This window comes from Moschus berezovskii, chromosome 24, assembly GCF_049115385.1.
Source record: "Moschus berezovskii isolate FMDL1 chromosome 24, NW_MosBer_1.0, whole genome shotgun sequence".
In the NCBI taxonomy this organism is placed as follows: domain Eukaryota; kingdom Metazoa; phylum Chordata; class Mammalia; order Artiodactyla; family Moschidae; genus Moschus; species Moschus berezovskii.
In genome coordinates, this window is record NC_142483.1 from 16,693,064 (window position 1) to 16,711,621 (window position 18,558).

Here is an 18,558-nt window from a genome sequence, read left to right on the forward strand (position 1 = left end):
AAAGAGATAATTTTTTATATTAGTTAAAATTTTATCCAGCTAGTCTTCCCAAATCTGTTTTTCACATATATATCAAACTATACTAAATAAAAGTTTCAAAGATTTTCCATATGACTCCAATACACATTTCATGTTTTTCTTCACAGTTGTCTGTGGTCTCAAGAATCCATCTGGAGGGCTGTACTCCAATCGAGAGTGGTATATCAGGGAGGAGAACAATGTAAAGACCGTTCACAAAGATCACCTAAAAAAATTACACCAAGACACTTGGGTTTTATAATGTCTATATTTTCAAGTAAGCAAAGGCAATATTTTTTGTAACTTCTTTCAGATGTTTTATTAAGTTGTCCAATTTAGTCATCTAATTGACAAAGCAAAGCAACCCCACGTTTGATCCAGTGTTGAGTGGGTTGGTCTGTTTTCAACAACATTGCAATGACAAAGTTAGTAGAATGTCCTGTAGTGGAAAGAGTTCCTTTACGTTCACTTGTCTTGTAAAGAGGACAGACATAGGCATTCGACTTCACGATCTTAGACTTTATAGCTTGAAAAAAAGGAAATACAGTCATTTGATAAAGGAAAAACAGTCAATGGTACTAAAAGACCAAATATCTATCTTGTAATAAAATGACCAGTACTAAATCTCAGATCATGATTATGATATTTGAATATTTTAAAGTTATTTTATAGTTGGCATATAGTTATGGTTGTGAAACAAGGTAAGTGATTTCAATATGGCACATGATTTTAAAGACCTGATCACTTAGCAAGTATGAAAACACTCAAGAGGACTTGGGAGATAAGAAGGAGAAACAAAACACAGCATAGGTAATGGGGGAGGTGCAAAAAGAGAAACAGTTGCTTAGAGTTCTAAGACAAGAAATCCATAAATTAGAAGAAATTGAAGTTACTATTAGTTTTCACCAGGTTATTACTCGGAAAAATACACCAACTCACAAAAAGAATCTCTACACAATCCTTGCAAAGCCAGATATGAGATATTAGGAATCTTTCTAAACTGAGGCCACATCATAGTTATAAATGAGCAGCTTTAGAAATAAAAACACTTAATAGGTTGAGTGGTAATTGGGTGATTTGTAAATGTTTTCATTTACAGTTATTTGCGAATTTAAAAAAAATAGAGAGGAAGGACCAAAGAATGAGCCTCAATTGTTCACATTTGGTGGGAAAATGATGATGGAAAAAAGGAGGAAGCAAATAGGTTTTACAAGGGGGCAAAGCTGGTCTCCACCCCAGCGGCTTGGGTCATCTCGCTGGTTCCTAGGCCGAGGAGTTTCTTATAGCCAGAAAATTCTAGTCAATAACTGGAGACTATGTGTCAAACCTGTTTGTGTCTCTAAGATGTGTACAAAGGCACTTCAGAATCAAAATATTGATGGGAAGCTCTAGACTTGGAAAAAGGAGAAGTGAAGGGGAGGGGCAAAGAAAATGTTATATACCATGTGATAAGAGCAAAAAGAGGCAAAATAACAGTCATAAAATAATAAAAATGCAACACAAAAAAGGGGGAATAATATATTTCCCATATAAACATTAAATCAGTATTTACTATAATTGAACAAATTCTAATAGGTCTGAGCAGAGACTTATTTGGAAAGCAGTTAAAAATATCTATCATTATGCTCCATAAAACTCTACAAAGTTTTGTTAGAAATATATTATATTTACTTGGTTTTATCCATATGATGGGCATCAGGTCAAACAGAAGTTTGGGGTACTGTTCAGCAAGCAATCCACTGTGAAGAGAAATTGATAGATGTTTATTAGAAGTAAAACGAAATCTGCATCTTAGAAATTGTGATTTAGACATTGGCTTTTAATATAAGAGAGGACCAGAGACATGCAGGGAAAAAATTTCAAAACAAAACCAAGTAAAAGGCAATGAAGAACTGAGAAAAACAGAAGAAAATTATGGAAAGGCATAGCATCTGGTCCCATCACTTCATGGGAAATAGATGGGGAAACAGTGGAAACAGTGTCAGACTTTATTTTTGGGGGCTCCAAAATCACTGCGGATGCTGATTGCAGCCATGAAATTAAAAGACGCTTACTGCTTGGAAGGAAAGTTATGACCAACCTAGATAGCATATTAAAATGCAGAGACATTACTTTGCCAACCAAGGTCCGTCTAGTCAAGGCTATGGTTTTTCCCATGGTCATGTATGGATGTGAGAGTTGGACTGTGAAGAAAGCTGATCGCTGAAGAATTGATGCTTTTGAACTGTGGTGCTGGAGAACACTCTTGAGAGTCCCTTGGACTGCCAGGAAATCCAACCAGTCCATTCTAAAGGAGATCAGTCCTGGGTGTTCACTGGAAGGACTGATGCTAAAGCTGAAGCTCCGATACTTTGGCCACCTCATGAGAAGAGTTGACTCACTGGAAAAGACTCTGATGCTGGGAGGGATTGGGGGCAGGAGAAGGGGACGACAGAGAATGAGATGGCTGGATGGCATCACCGACTCGATGGACATGAGTTTGAGTGAACTCCGGGAGTTGGTGATGGACAGGGAGGCCTGGCGTGTTGTGGTTCATGGGGTCGCGGAGAGTCGGACACGACTGAGTGGCTGAACTGAACTGAACTGAATGTGTTAAATAGTGGACAAATATCAATTACTACCACTTTAAAAGTAATGTCCATGAGGCAGACACTATGCTGTTTTATTTGACCTTCACAATAGTCTAGGCCCCATTCCAATTCCTGTTTCACAGATGAAGAGTGGAGGCTCAGAGAGGCTGAGTGCTTTTCTCACAGTAACAGAGCTCTTAAGTGACAGTGTCAGGATCCAAACATAGAGCTTTCTGTCTAGAAAATGTAGTATATCTTTCCTATGTTATGTTGCATATTTGTCTGCTTGCAAGATGGAAGGAAGAAAGACATGAAAAGATGAATACATATATAAGAAAAAGTAAGTTAAGAGAAACGTCATGAGAATGAAGAAAATGAAAAGAGAGAAATAATCACATGAGCTATGTGCAGCTAACTCTCCTCCTATCACTGTCTTAGAACCATCTCTGTAGAACCACCTTCATGCTCCTTCTTAAGCAATTTTCCCTGCCTTGACTTTTAACCCTCCCTTGACAGGAAAGTCTAACCCTGACTCTGGAAATGGAAGATTATGCTAAGTAATGGATTGTTAAAAAGCAGGGCTCCAAGGGAAATAATCTTTCCCTTTCTCTCTTATCTGTCTGTCTACACAGACACACACACACACACACAAATCTAAGCATTGATTAGTTTCCTATGCTGGAAATTCAGTATTTATTTATTTTGGCTGTGCTACATGTCTTGTGGGATCTTAGTTCCTCAACCAGGGATTGAACCTGGGCCACTGCAGTGAAAGCGCCAAGTTCTAACCACTGGACAGCCAGGGTATTCCCTCAGTATTTATTCTAAATATTTATTGTGTCATCAAAATATAAGAAAAAGTTTTCCATTCACCAGTAGAAATGGGAACTTTACTATAACTGTAAACTATTTAAAAGTGAGGTGCTCCTACACATTACAAAACAGAAGGTAACTCATAAAACAGGAAGGAAAACAAATTCAACTAACTTTTCCACTGGTAAGTACATTGAAATATTAACTCAAAATTGTTCAAAACCTAAAATTACTCACTTACTAATTGCTGCAGCCTGAATAATGACTTATGGCAAGAATTCTAATATTATTTATTACTTGTCATATTCTCTAGAAGCCTTTTGGCTGTGGAGGGTGGCAGAGGTGAAGGGCAGCAGACAGCCTATCTCACCTATTATGATTCAGCTACAACTGAAGAGTCTTTGCAGTTGAAACTACTGACCTTGATCTGTCCCAGCGGGCTCCATCAAGATATAATCCATGGATATAAACACCATCTTCTGGAGCTTTGTCAGAGGTATCAGAAGGAATAACCTGAAGGCAGAAACAAATGCTAGTAGAGATTTCCTCCCTAGATAATTAACTCATAAAGAAAGTATTACCTAAATTTTCAGAACACATTCAGAGAAACTTGTCCATATAATAGCTTCTTAAACTATAATTTTTTCTCAGTAAAATGTAATTGTAAAATAATACAGTTCTTTTTGAAGTATTTTATCTGGTTTTACTGTATATCATATTGATTACTGCTAAAATAGAAAAGCAGTGTTGGGTTATCTGAACTCAACTTATAATACTGAGATGTATAAAAATTCTCTCATGGAGACAGCAAAGCAAATACTATATACTTTCTTCATAAATACAAAGAATGGAAAGCAGAAGAATTATTTGCAATGGGCAATAAAAATATGAATTCTTCATGTCCTCCTTGCTCAAATACATGCCTTTGATGTAATGATATGCTCTGGAATTTAAGGAGTTTACTGTACCTCAAATTCATATCCCAGTAAGTCAATAGGGATGGTATATTTTCTGGCATAATTCTGCATTGCTCCAGTTAAAAAGGCTTGGGTAAAAAAGAAGCCTGAGAGCCAAAACACACAAGGTTTTCCTGAATTATACCAGTCCTATAAAGGAAAAACAAACATTATGTTCCTTTTACTTACTCAAGAATTACCTGACATACAATTACTGATTCTGGTTTCTGTGTATGCTGCCCACACTTTCCATCACAGGACTCTCTTTCCTGACACCAAACATACAAACTTTATTGGCTCTCCTACCTTTTATCCCTTCTAGTTACTCTTCTTGGGAAATTCAAACTAATTTTAACATTAACCTGAATAAAACAAACTTTATTTTTTATAAAAGATTAAAATCTTCTGTAAAAAAACAAATGTAAATTATCTGAGGGCTTACTGTATTACTTAATCACACTCAAAAGCAGCCATCTTTAGAAATCCTATATATTGTCTAACTACAGCCCTCATGTGTTGGTTCCAATTCCTTGATCCTCTTAACCTCCCTGCCTCCACACCATGATTCTGGTTCCACTTTAGATATACTGGTCTTCTTTCTGAATCATGTGTACCTCTTTTTGTTTCTTCCCTTTCTCTGCTCAATACATCTATAATGATGCTGCCAGAGTACCCGTCTCCATGCATGGTTTGGATCAGGCTCAACATCTCGTATAATACTTCAGTGATCTACTACTACCCTACCAAAGTAAAGCCTAAAACACCTCAAGTTTCCCATTCAAGATACTTCATAAGCTGGTCCCAAATTGTATTTATATATCTGTCCCTTTTAGTTCCCCTTTAAACATCTGACATTCTGATCAAACGGTGGCCTCTTCTCTGCACTTGATAGATTTCTGTTGTTTTTTCTGTTTATGTTAAAGTGGCATGACTCTTATATCCCTCTATGGGATGAACCCTCCTAACATTTCAATTGAAACACCACTCTGGTGGTGGAGCTCTACCTTCTGGAGTGGGCATGTGATTCATGCCAAACTGATCATACTCCAATCATAGTGACTGATTTGGGAATGGACATGTGACCCAATCAAAGCCAGAGATGTACAGACTCTTGCTGGGACTTCTCGGGAAAAATATTCACTCTAAACAGTTTTGTGGATATGAGGCCAGAGTTTCTATTGCTATCCTGCTGCCATCAAACAAGAACATAGAGTGGAGTTAACCCACAGAGACTGAAGCCAAGCAATGAAGTGCAAGATGCCAGGATCAGGTAACTGCATTTGCACCCTAGGTCAAAAGCTGCCTGGAGTCACTTTACTCCCTGGATTTTTCAGTTACATGAGGGAATGAACTTAACTTTTGTTTTCATCAAAAATTTTGCTAGATAATCAATCCTAAATGATATACTGTCTTTCACCCTACAGGTGTCTCTAAGCCCTCTTCCTTTATTTGCAGTGTCCAAAACCATTCATCTTTTAGACCAGCTCACATGCTACCTCATCCAAAAATCAACTGCTTTCTTATGTTAAAAAAACTCTCTCCCTTTTTTGAATTCCCAGAGCATTTTACATGTTGGTCTTTTATGACACATCCCTTACTATACTGAATTAACTTTTTCTTAGATACATAGGTTATCCTCTGAGGGTTATTGGCAAACTGCAGGCAACCTGGCAACCCTGTCTAATGACAAGATGCTTTTGACAAAGTGAGTCTCAATTCACGTTTGAATGAAGAGATGAATCAACAAAATGAACTTTGTCTCTGAGTGAGCAGCACACTATGGGAAGGAGTCAGCTTTGCTTCCTGGGAAGAAGAGAACAAACCACCGCTGGAGATGTTGCAACTGTACAAGCTGCCAGATCAAGAAGAGGTAAAGAAAGAGATGGAGCTCAGTAAGGGTGCAAGCCAGGCAGAACAAGCACCATGCAGAGAAAGCTGTAAGAACCCAGAAACCAAGTATATAGAACATTCCCTTTCTCACTTCAGGTCTTCATTTAGCCAAGAATGTCATGAATGTCTGGGTCAGCTACTTACATATCCTTAAAATCTCTGAATTAGCTACCATTTACTGAGTGTTTAGTGCATGCCAGGAGCTAGCTGATTTAGATGCATCACCTCATTTAGTCCATAATTCAGTGAGTTAGGTATTATTTCTCCCATTTTGCCAATGAGGAAATCAGGGTGCAAAAAAGATGAGTATCTTCTTCAAAGTCACATACATACTAAATGTTGGATCCCAGATTTAATCAAAGATGCCAGCCAGTGTGCAAAAAACTTAAAAAAAAAAAAAGGCACAGGTTGGAGGAAAGGAAGATAAGCAGGGTGAACGGTGAGAGAGAAATGAGAAAAGGGGGGAAAAAACTCCAGACCACTCATTTGTTTAATTTGTTAATTCTAAGAATCATTAGGAGGTGAAAAGACAGAGTCTTCAATAATTGTTATTGGGAAAACTGGACAGCCACATGTAAAAGAATGAGATTAGAACATTCTCTAACACCATACAAAAAAATAAACTCAATATGCATTAAAAAGTGTAAGACCACAAAGTATAAAACTAGAGGAAAACACAAGCAGAACACACTTGCACATAAATCGCAGCAGTATTTTTTTGAATCTGTCTCCTAAAGTAAAAGAAATAAAAGCAAAAATAAACAAATGGGACCTAATTAAACTTAAAAATTTTTGCATAGCAAAGGAAACTCTCAACAAAATGAAAAGACAACCTATTGAATGGGAGAAAATATCTGCAAATGATACGACCAATAGGAGATTAGTACCCAACATATATAAGTAGTTCATACACCTCAACATCAAACAAACAGCCCAATTAAAGCATGGGCAGAAGAACTGAACAGACATTTTTCCGAACAGCAGATGCAGGTGGTCAACAGGTACATGAAAAGATGCTCAATATCACTAATCATCACAGAAATGCAAGTTCAAAACTACAATGAGATACCATCTTGCACCTGTCAGAATGGCTATCACCAAAATGAACATAAATGTTGGCGAAGATGTAAAGAAAAGGGAACCCTTGTACACAGTTGATGGGAATGTAAATTGATGCAAGCAGTATGGAGGTTTCTCAAATAACGAAAAAAGAAAACTAACATATGACCCAGAAACTCCACTCTGGTGGGAATGCAAACTAGTACAGCCACTATGGAGAACAGTGTGGAGATTCCTCAAAAAACTGGAAATTGAACTGCCATATGATCCAGCAATCGCACTCCTGGGCGTACACACCGAGGAAACCAGAATTGAAAGAAACACATGTACTCCAATGTTCACTGCAGCACTGTTTATAATAGCCAGGACATGGAAGTAACCTAGATGTCCATCTGCATATGAATGGATTAGAAAGCTTTGGTACATATATACAATGGAGTATTTTTCAGCCATCAAAAAGAATGCATTTGAATCAGTTCTAATGAGGTGGATGAAATTGGAGCCTATTATACAGAGTGAAGTAAGCCAGAAAGAAAAACATCAATACAGTATACTAACGCATATACATGGAATTTAGAAAGATGGTAACCTTAACCCTGTATATGAGACAGCAAAAGAGACATAGGTGATTAGAACAGTCTTTGGGACTCTGTGGGAGAGGGTGAAGGTGGGATGATTTGGGAGAATGGCATTGAAGCATGTATATTATCATATGTGAAATGAATCACCAGTCCAGGTTCGACGCATGATACAGGATGCTCGGGGCTGGTGCACGGGGATGACCTGGAGGGAGGATATGGGGAGGAGGGAGGTGGGAAGGGGGTTCAAGAAGGGGAACACATGTACACCCGGGGCAGATTCATGTCAATGTATGGAAAAACCAACCAATATATTATTGTAAAGTAATTAGTCTCCAACAAAAAATTAAAAAATGAAAAGATTCATGCACCTCAATGTTCATAGCAGCATTATTTACAATTGCTAATATGTGGAAGCAGCCTATGTGTCCATCAGTAGATAAAGAAGACAGGGTATACACATACAATGGAATGCTACTTGGCCACTAAAAAGAATAAAATTTTGCCATTTGAAGCAACAAAGATGGACTTGAAATATGTTATGCTAAGTGAATTATGTCAGACAAAGAAAGACAAATACTGTATGATATCACATATATGGAATCTAAAAAATACAACAAACTAAGTAAATATAGAAAAAAAAAGAAGCAGACTCACAAAAATAGAGAACTAGTGGTTGCCAGCTGGGGGGATGGGCAGCAATATAGGGATGGACGACTGGGAAGCACAAACTATTGGGTGGTAAGACAGGCTCAAGGATATTGGTACAACATGGCGAATAAAGCCAATATTTGGTAATGACTGTAAATGGAAAGTAACCTTTAAATTTTTTATAAAAAGAAACAAAAATAGTCCAATGAAAAATTGATCAAGGAGATGAATAGCAATTCACAGGAGAAAATATTAATACAAATGGCAAGTACACATACAAAAAGAAGCACAGACTCACTAAAAATCAAAGAAACTCAAATTGAAACAGTAAGATATGACTGACCTATCGGATTGGCAAAAATTAAAAAGGGATGTTTATGAGAAAGCCTCTCTATCCACATCTTCACAAATATGGCTGTTTTATTATTAGCTTCTGTAGTAAAACTAATAGAGCTTTCATATAATAAAGGGGCAACTGAAAACTGAAAGATCATATATATGAATTTCCAAAATGTATTCTGGGGGCTCTCCCCACCAATTATCCCCATGTAAGCATCATCCATAGGATGGGGAGAAGCAGAGGAGTTGTGGAAGAAAACAGTGTGCTGCCTACATATCCTTTACCTGTGAGTTTGGGGGGGTGAAGGGTTTAGAGATTTCAAAGCACTCACCTTTTCCCTGGCTTTATGAGATAAGAGATAAGATGCACTAATTGATTAATCCAAGCCTCAGGCTCTTTTTGTGATTTACCATCAGCATCAAAATCATAAGACGAAGTTGTGGTAACAGAAACCACAAACAGAATCTTCAGAAATATAACTGTCATGTATTACTTGAGTTTGGGTCACATAAAATTTTAATTTTCTACCTAGCACTCTCAAATACGTGTACTTCTCAATATTCTAAAATTTCGGTTAGATTACCATGAAACTACTTATCCATTTCATCTAACTCAGAGACATTCAAGTGACCACGGACAATTTCTAATATCTCTTCAGTCAAGCAGAAAAATGAAATAGTATGTATAAATTATATATAACTTTTAACCTGTAAAAAGTTCAACCGGGCTAGAAAATCTGTGATGTAACTTCCTAGGGGTTTAAGACTTGGGTATGAGCGTTGTGCCCATATTTCTGGAACCTTTCCAACAAGCAGACTGCCAGACAGTGCCTCCAACGCAGAATCCATCACAACCACACCCCTAATAGCTTTTTCAAGGTCCCGTAGAGTGTTGCGTATAGTTTTAATTAAGCTGCAAGGAAAGCAATTGTGTCATCATCATATACATGATAATAAATATCAATATACAGTCTATCCAGAAGAAAGAGCAGGATATCATTTCCGGTTTTATGGGAGTATTTCCCAAAATTTGGTCACCTCCCACTTCATAACGTAAGGTAATTTTAGGTGATACTTGGATGAACATTTTTCATTTTAATTATTACATATGCATTTGTAAATACAGAAAACAATATAACTTGCACATCAAAATTGCTTTCTGGGTATTATTGCTTAAGACCAGGCTAATTTAAACAGAGAATGATTTAAGGAAAAATATCAGGTAAATAATATTACAGGTGACATGCAAATACAGGAAAAGTTATAAAGGGACAATGCAATGGTTGAAACTTTGGAAACACTGCATAAAAATCTAAAGTGTATATTCATTCATACCCTTATAAGTACTTTGCTTCCCACTTAGGCCCAACATTCCAAAAACATCATAAATATACCTCAAGTGAGGGTTTTAGGCTATAAGCCTAAACAACTGAGAGACAATACGTTATTATGTACAAACACATGTGGTCTTTGTATTGTTGTTGTTTAGTCACTCAGCTGTGTCTCATTCTTTGTGATCTCATGCACTGTAGCCTGCCAGGCTCTTCTGTCCATGGGAGCTGCTAGGGAAGAATACTGGAGTGGGTTGCCATTTTCTTCTCCAGGGGGTCTTCCTGACCCAGGGGTCAAACCCATGTCTCCCACATTGGCAGGCAGATTCTTTACAACTGAGCCACCAGGCAAGTCTAGATGTATAAGATGTATAAGTCTGGATGTATATGTCTTTGTATAAGAGATACTAAATTCATTAAGGCATCATAGGGTTTTAATATGTTTTATTTTAAAAAGTCAGTAAGTCTGGAAAGTTAAACTTGGAAACACTAGAAAATTCATAACCAAAACAATTCTCCATTCCTTAAGCCAGTATGGAGCTTTAGAAAATTCAATTTAAAAATTCAAAGCAAATAATCTGCTTGGTATTTTAGGGTACCTAACCAATCTAGATTAGATTGAGGAAAAAAGTGGGCAGAAAAATGACTAAATATGTATCTACACATAGGCTTAGATAATGGTCATTCCCGCTTTATTTCCTGAGGAGAAGAGCAATGGATGGATGAAAAATTATGACTAATGAGTATTTTTAACCAGTAATACCAGATCTCTTTTTTCATCGTCATTTTTACATTAGAAAAGGTACACTCCGTTCTGGGGCAGTATGCAACTCTAAAAAAGGAGACAAATTCTAATGAAATGGCAAGTTTTGATCATTTTTTCTTAAAATTTTGATTCAATACTGGTGTATCTTTTTATCCACTTTGGCTGGTAGCTTTCTGAATCACTGGGTGTAGAGCTCCTTACTTGTTAAATCTTTCCATTTCTTGCACTAACACAGTATTCATGCTTTCTTCATATCTCACAGGATACTTGAGCAGTGCTGATTCAATGTCAAAGTCACTTGGTAGCTAAGAGAATAAAATTTGAAGACACATTACTCTCAAAATGAACAGTGTCATTTGGCTATAATATCAATAATAGTTAACATTAGGCATTTACTACGATCGCCGAAGAATTGATGCTTTTGAACTGTGGTGTTGGAGAAGACTCTTGAGAGTCCCTTGTACCGCAAGGAGATCTAACCAGTCCATTCTGCTGTTGCTGCTGAGTCACTTGATGTCATGCTGCTGCTGCTGAGTCGTGTCCGACTCTATGCGACCCCATAGACGGCAGCCCACCAGGCTCCCCCGTCCCTGGGATTCTCCAGGCAAGAACACTGGAGTGGGTTGCCATTTCCTTCTCCAGTGTGTGAAAGTGAAAAGTGAAAGTGAAGTCGCTCAGTCGTGTCCGACCCCTAGCGACCCCACGGACTGCAGCCCACCAGGCTCCTCCATCCATGGGATTTTCCAGGCAAGAGTACTGGAGTGGCTTGCCATTGCCTTCTCCGCCAGTCCATTCTAAGGGAGATCAATCCTGGGTGTTCATTGGAAGAACTGATGCTAAAGCTGAAACTGCAATACTTTGGCCACCTCATGAGACGAGTTGACTCACTGGAAAAGACTCTGATGCTGGGAAGAGTTGGGGGCGGGAGGAGAAGGGGACGACCGAGAATGAGATGGCTGGATGGCATCACCGACTCTGTGGACATGAGTTTGAGTGAACTCCGGGAGTTGGTGATGGACAGGGAGGCCTGGAGTGCTGTGTTTCATGGGGTCGCGGAGAGTCGGACACGACTGAGCGACTGAACTGAACTGAACTGAACTGATGTGCCAAGAATTATGCTAAGTGCTTTCCAAATATTATGTAATCCTTGCCATACAGTTTCAGGTGGCCATTATTATCTCCATTTTACAGATGAGAACATTTAAGTACAGAGAGGTGAAGTAAATGCCTGCTGCTGCTGCTGCTGCTTAGTCACTTCAGTCGTGTCCGACTCTGTGTGACCCCATAGACGGAAGCCCACCAGCCTCCCCCATCCCCGGGATTCTCCAGGCAAGAACACAGGAGTGGGCCACCATATCCTTCTCCAATGTGTGAAAGTGAAAAGTGAAAGTGAAGTCGCTCAGTCGTGTCCGACCCTTAGCGATCCCACGGACTGCAGCCTACCAGGCTCCTCCATCCATGGGATTTTCTAGGCAAGAGTACTGGAGTGGCTTGCCATTGCCTTCTCCGAAGTAAATGCCTAAACGTACACAATTCAGAAGTAGCTGTTTAAATCCATAGGTCTCTAACACTAAGGCCCATGCTCTTTCCTATAGGATATAGCACTGAGTAGAAGATATACATTTCTAAAAAGTTGGGTAATTTTCTTTTGTAAATTGGATTTTATTTTCAATTAATAAAACTGATATATCATTTCATAACTGTTTTATATTTATTTCAATAAATTATCAACAGGTTCAAAATAGCTTTGTTTACACCACTACCAAATAATCAATGTGTAACTGTAGCAAAGGTTCCAGGGCTTAGGGAGAAAGAAAGTCACTGAGTATCTGATTTTAATGAGGCATCTCAGAGATGGTTGAGAAGAAGTGATAACAAGAACTTTGGGGCTGTGAGCAAGGCCCCTGACACTGGCATTTGCACTCTTAGAGGAATTTCCCTATGAGAAATTTCCCTATGAGGAAGGTGCCAAACTAAAACGTTGAGCACCCAGACTGTCCCCAGGTGATGACCCTTGGTGGTGCAAAAGAATTCTAAGTCACACTAGGTGGCATCATTCAAAGTATGACACCAATGGTTGGTCAGCACAACCATTCTACTCCAAGTAAGTCCCATATGCCACTGCCGGGTAACTTCTTACTGGGATCTCATAACAGTCACCATTTTGGGAGGACAAGAACCTTTCCCCAAAGACATAAATCACACAAGCAGAAGGGTCTGGGGGTGAGAAGTAGCAGTCCACAGGTAGAGGTGGGAAAACGGTAGTTTGCTTTCACCCTAGGGCAGCAGGCAATGTTGCTCACTACTTGTCTCCAGTGGCCACAGCCAGACTTAAGCTTCTAAGTGTGAGTAGGCTCTACTTAAGGAGTGGTGTAAAGCAAGGGTACCAACTGGGAGAGTAGATTAGGTGCCATCCGTGGACTTACAAGGCAGATGGAGCAGGGTCAGGTTGTGCTCTGTCAGAGTGCCTGATGCTGAAATATGGGGATAATTATAGTACTCATCCTGGAGAGGAGTTGTGAAGATCTGTGCTTGGGGCTATAAAGTCCTCTTAGTAGTTCTTTATTCAATTTAAGGCAGAAAAAAGTGAAAAAAGAGAACACCATTCCATTCTACCAGGGCTAAGTACCCTGGAATGCAGTATGGGGGGAAAAGCTGTAGCTGCTAATTTAGTGCTGCCAGGTTCCTCCTCACTTCTGAAGGTATAAATTAAAAAGCATTCCATTCTTGAACCAGCAAGTTCAGACAGTTTCCCCCATTTAAAAAAAGCGTAAGTCCACCATTTTTATTTAGAAATGATAAGAAATCATATATTCAGTAGCTCCACAACTCTAGTTACTAGGAACTGAATATTTGCCAGGCATTATGCAAAGTGCATCAAATTAACGATACCCTGAACGTTCACAAGAACCTTACACAGGTGGTACTATCATCACTTTTCTAGTTTGGAAACAAAGGTTCAGAAAAGCAAAGTATCTCATTCAGGCATAATGTTGCTACCTGGAGTTTTCAGATTGACATTTCAGTCCCATTTTGATTTATGTTATATTCCGAGTAACACATTTTAAGCTAAATATTACCTTGTTGAGAATATCTTTGGTAATTTCTAGTAGAATCTGGTCAGTGCTTCCTGAGGATCCTGTTTGTTTGGAGCCTCCTTGGGTGAGGAGCAAGGACTCAAAGAGGACTTTGGTTTGTTGAAGATCTTTGGAGATATCAACATTTTCATGTAATCCAAATATCTCAGGGTGTTGAGTAAAAGGAAGTTTCTACCAGAAAATAAATTCAACAAGCATTACAGTTTAACTGGGTACGTTAATTCATAAGGTAGACATGTGCAGACCCAAAAGGGTTAAAAATCAACTAAACATCAAACAACAGAGGGATCAAACTTTTCCAATTTTCAGTAACTACTAGAAACAAAAACACAGTATTGAAAGCTGATTGTACCTAATACTTGTCTAATTCTATACATTATGGGGGACTACTTCACTATTTGCTTTTAAGAAAATCACACTTGAATCTAACCCTATTTTCAGTGATATCAGTTACCTTAATGAATTCAATGTATTCATTATAAGTGCCTTTGGGAGGGGCAAAATAGTTTCCACTAGGAGAAAACTTATAATGAGAGTTTTCGATTATGTGTGGGTTATAAAAGTCAGCCAGCATGGTTAAGAGGAGACGTCTGTCCCAGTCATCTGTCACTCTTCCTCCATAGTTACACTCTCCAGTCAGGTAAGAGATCGCTTCAAATGGAATTGTATCATATTCATTGATAAATAACTGAAACAAAGCAAAAATGAAATGAGAAAAACCATAGTGTATTTCACTTCATTTCCATTTTAACATGGCTTTAAATACCTATCAATCAATCAATCACTGATCAATCTATACACATGGAAGTGGGGCTGGAAGAACTATCATCAAGGTTGTTTTAAAGCCTCATGTTGTTAAGACCTTTATCAGAGCAAAGAGGCAGAATATACAGTATCCTGTGGTTCTCTAGTTGGATTGATATGGTTGGTAAAACATGACAGAAATGATGGGAAAGTACTGGAGTTGGACAGACTTGAAGTTCAAATCCTACCTCAATGGATAAATTCACTTCTTAGCTTTGGTTTTCTCCAAAACAGGGATAATACCCACCGTACAGTGTTGCTGTGAGGATTAGAATTCATGCAGATAATGTAAGTAATGTGCCTAGTTCAAAGACTGAGTGAGCAGGAACTTATAGTGGACATTTGTTCTTTTGTTTGTTTGTCGGAGGATACTGACCATCTCATGCACCACATGTTTCACTGCAAGTCTACAGAAACTGAAAAAAAAAACCTGATCACTCACTTCCTCGGTCCCCTTACGGCTAAAGCCTAGGCCTGTGACCTGGGCTTGGAATCTCAGATGCAGCCACGCTGGACTGGAGTTTAGTGTGCAAAGAAGCAGGGACAGCAAAATATCTTTGTTGATGACAACAGAGAATGTGCAGCAGATGGAAGTCTCAGTGGCACCTGAGAGCAGCAGTGTCTAATATTTAACAGGGGTAGAAGGAACGCTCTTACCAGACATGGTATGATTCTAGATATGACACTGGATGCCAGGCTGTCCAGCCATCTTGGTGATTCTGTGACCGACACAATATTCTTTCAAAAAATTCCTTTTCTACTGTTTTTGTTGACTGATAGAGGTAAATTGTAGATTTGACTGAGAGGAAGCTAAGAGGAGAGTACAGTGAGGACCTATACAAAGCCAACACTGAGGAGGGCACTGCCAAAAGAAAGAACTAGGGTCTTTGATCGCAATACTTTTGTTGAAAAACCCACTCCAGAGTCTGTCTTTCCTCTGCAACTCTTTTTCACATGAGATAAAAAGTTTAACTATGGATTAAGCCAGTTTGAATCAGGGTTCCCACTATTTGTGGCAGAAAAACTCAGATGGAAAAATATCCTTTGTAAGACAAAATTATAACTATTACTGCCATCCAGCCAACTATCCGTATTGTTGGGAGAAGTGAATAAGTTATTCTAAGTGAAGGGAATTGCCTAGGGCCTGGTACACAGTAATCTCCCATCAATATTAGTCTTTCTAATTTTACCTGTAGTTGTCGAATACTGATGCGTAAGTCGGATTCATTAAATCCATATGGAATATTCCACCCAAGAGGACCAAATTTCTTTCGCTCCTGAACAAGGGCATGAAAAAAGCAAACTCCAAACAGCAACTTCTCCCAAGCCTTTCAGACAAAAATATGCAACAAGAGAAAATTCTGATCAGATTTCCATTATTAAAATGAGGGGGACTGATGTTCATTGTGAGATTCTATGATCATATATCTCTACAAACTTTTATTTAGAAAGACTATCTAAAACAATGTTTACTATAAAAAATATTAATCTCACGACTTCTACATCTTGTACAAACACATATGCATTGCCCTTAGTCTGCATTTGTACACTGACAGTTTGGAAGGCTGTGGATTAGAGGCCTAAGCAGACCTCACTGCTGTGTCCACACAGCAGACAGCTCCCACACTGCTTCAGCACCCCCTACATCAGCCATAGATACAAACCCTGCTTAAACAGACTCCATGTTTTAAGAACCTACTATGGATCTCACCACAGCTGACTGGGTTCAAGGCCACCAAAGGCAACAGAGCATCTGCTTGGAGCCATTCACCAGAGGGGACAGAGAAAAGAAAGAACAAGGCCTCAAATTACCAAGGGCTTGTAATCTGACAGGAAAACTAGTCAGGTAGGCAAGGATCACACAGAATCTGATCAGGACTATGGCACTGAAAAGAATGAGTAATTGTGCCTTCAGGGAACAGTCCGCGGGGAAGAAGCCAGAGTGTTAACAGTGGGCACTTTATATTAAAACAAACAAAAATTTCATGACTTAACAAAACCCTCCAAAGCTAGACAAACTGCAACAACATTCAGTTCAGTTCAGTTCAGTTTAGTCGCTCAGTCGTGTCCGACTCTGCTGGAGAGACATGCCAAGATGGCAGAATACAAAGACCCTGAACTCATCTCCTTCCTTGACACACCAAAATTACCACTACTTACAGAGCTGCTATCTATGAGAACAACCTGAAGAATAGCAGAAAAGACTTTCCCCAACTAAAGACATAAAGAAGCAATCATAAGATGGGTAGGAGGATCACCATACCACCTTCTCCACTCTACTAAGTCCTGTTTCCAGCTAAAACCACAAATATGATTCTTTTGTCCCAGAGTTACAAACAAAATTATTGCTCAGAACTGGGGTCACACAGAAAGCATCATCAAGCAGAAAGAAACGAGCTGGCTTCCAAAGAATTCGACCCTTTATCTGCAATATCATTCTTTTTCCAGTTCAAATAGGCAAATATGATAAATATCATAGTATGCATTGTGTGTCAAGAAAGAGGATGGTTTTCTCTTAGTACTGATGCTTCCTTCCATGTAGGGAAGCCTCAATTAATGTAACACTCCTGGATTTTCTATGTTCTTAAACTAACTGGTAGAAAGATGAGTACCTATCTAACAGGTAAATTTGGGAACAGTTAAGCAAATAAGATTTGCTCAGCTTTTCCTTTTTTCTCTCTTAGATGTGAGCTTCCTGCTGGAAAGGAAGTTTTCCTCTGTTCCTCTGGGTAGATAAATCTACTTCATTCTGGGTTCTGTAATATTAAGTTCATTTGTTCACAGATATAAGCCAAATCTTTCAACCTAGTCTATATCAGTAATTAAGGTTATAATTTGGTTCCCATATATTTATACTTTTTTCCTGTTTCTTAACTGGTAAGAATTTGGGCAGAGAAGAGGAGTGCTATTTACTGGAACTGCTACCGTCCTCAATACCATGTGCAAAACTGTTTTACAAACAGATACACTGAAGACGATAAATAAAAGAAGGCTGAGCAAGAGAGTTCCAGAAAAACATCTACTCTGCTTTAATGACTACACCAAAGCCTGTGATTGTGTGGATCACAACAAAATGTGGAAAATTCTTAAAGAGATGGGAACACCAGACCACCTTACGTGCCTCCTGAGAAATCTGTATACAGGTCAAGAAGCAACAGTTAGAACTGGACATGGAACAACAGACTGGTTCCAAATTGGGAAAGGAGTATGTCAAGACTGTATATTGTCACCCTGCTTATTTAACTTACTTGCAGAGTACATCATGCGAAATGCCAGGCTGGATGAAGCACAAGCTGGAATCAAGATTGTCAGGAGAAATATCAATAACCTCAGATAAAGAGAGGACACCACCCTTATGGCAGAAAGCGAAGAGGAACTGAAGAGCATCTTGATGAAAGTGAAAGAGGAGAATGAAAAAGCTGGCTTGAAATTCAACATTCAAAAAACAAAGATTATGGCATTTGGTCCCATCACTTCATGGCAAATAGATGGGAAACAATGAAAACAGTGAGAGACTTTATTATTTTGGGCTCCCAAATCACTGCAGATGGTGACTGTAGCCATGAAATTAAAAGACGCTTGCTCCTTGGAAGAAAAGTTATGATCAATCTAGACAGCATATAAAAAAGCAGAGACATTACTTTGCCAACAAAGTCCATCTAGTCAAAGCTATGGTTTTTCCAGT

The 18,558-nt window shown here is 38.8% G+C and overlaps 1 protein-coding gene across 1 annotated transcript in view; it reads right to left on the minus strand.

The window, feature by feature from the left end:
* Positions 1-299: 299 nt before the first annotated feature.
* DNAH12 (dynein axonemal heavy chain 12) overlaps positions 300-18,558 on the minus strand; it is a 182,956-nt gene continuing 164,697 nt past the window's right edge. Inside the window, exons 66-74 of the mRNA XM_088831634.1 lie at positions 16,064-16,201; positions 14,524-14,757; positions 14,052-14,240; positions 11,173-11,276; positions 9,583-9,787; positions 4,370-4,507; positions 3,823-3,914; positions 1,690-1,757; positions 300-544 (exon numbers count right to left, since the gene is read on the minus strand). Coding sequence (XP_088687760.1) covers positions 354-544; positions 1,690-1,757; positions 3,823-3,914; positions 4,370-4,507; positions 9,583-9,787; positions 11,173-11,276; positions 14,052-14,240; positions 14,524-14,757; positions 16,064-16,201 — 1,359 coding nt within the window. The 3' untranslated portion in view covers positions 300-353. The remainder of the gene's footprint in view (positions 545-1,689; positions 1,758-3,822; positions 3,915-4,369; positions 4,508-9,582; positions 9,788-11,172; positions 11,277-14,051; positions 14,241-14,523; positions 14,758-16,063; positions 16,202-18,558) is intronic.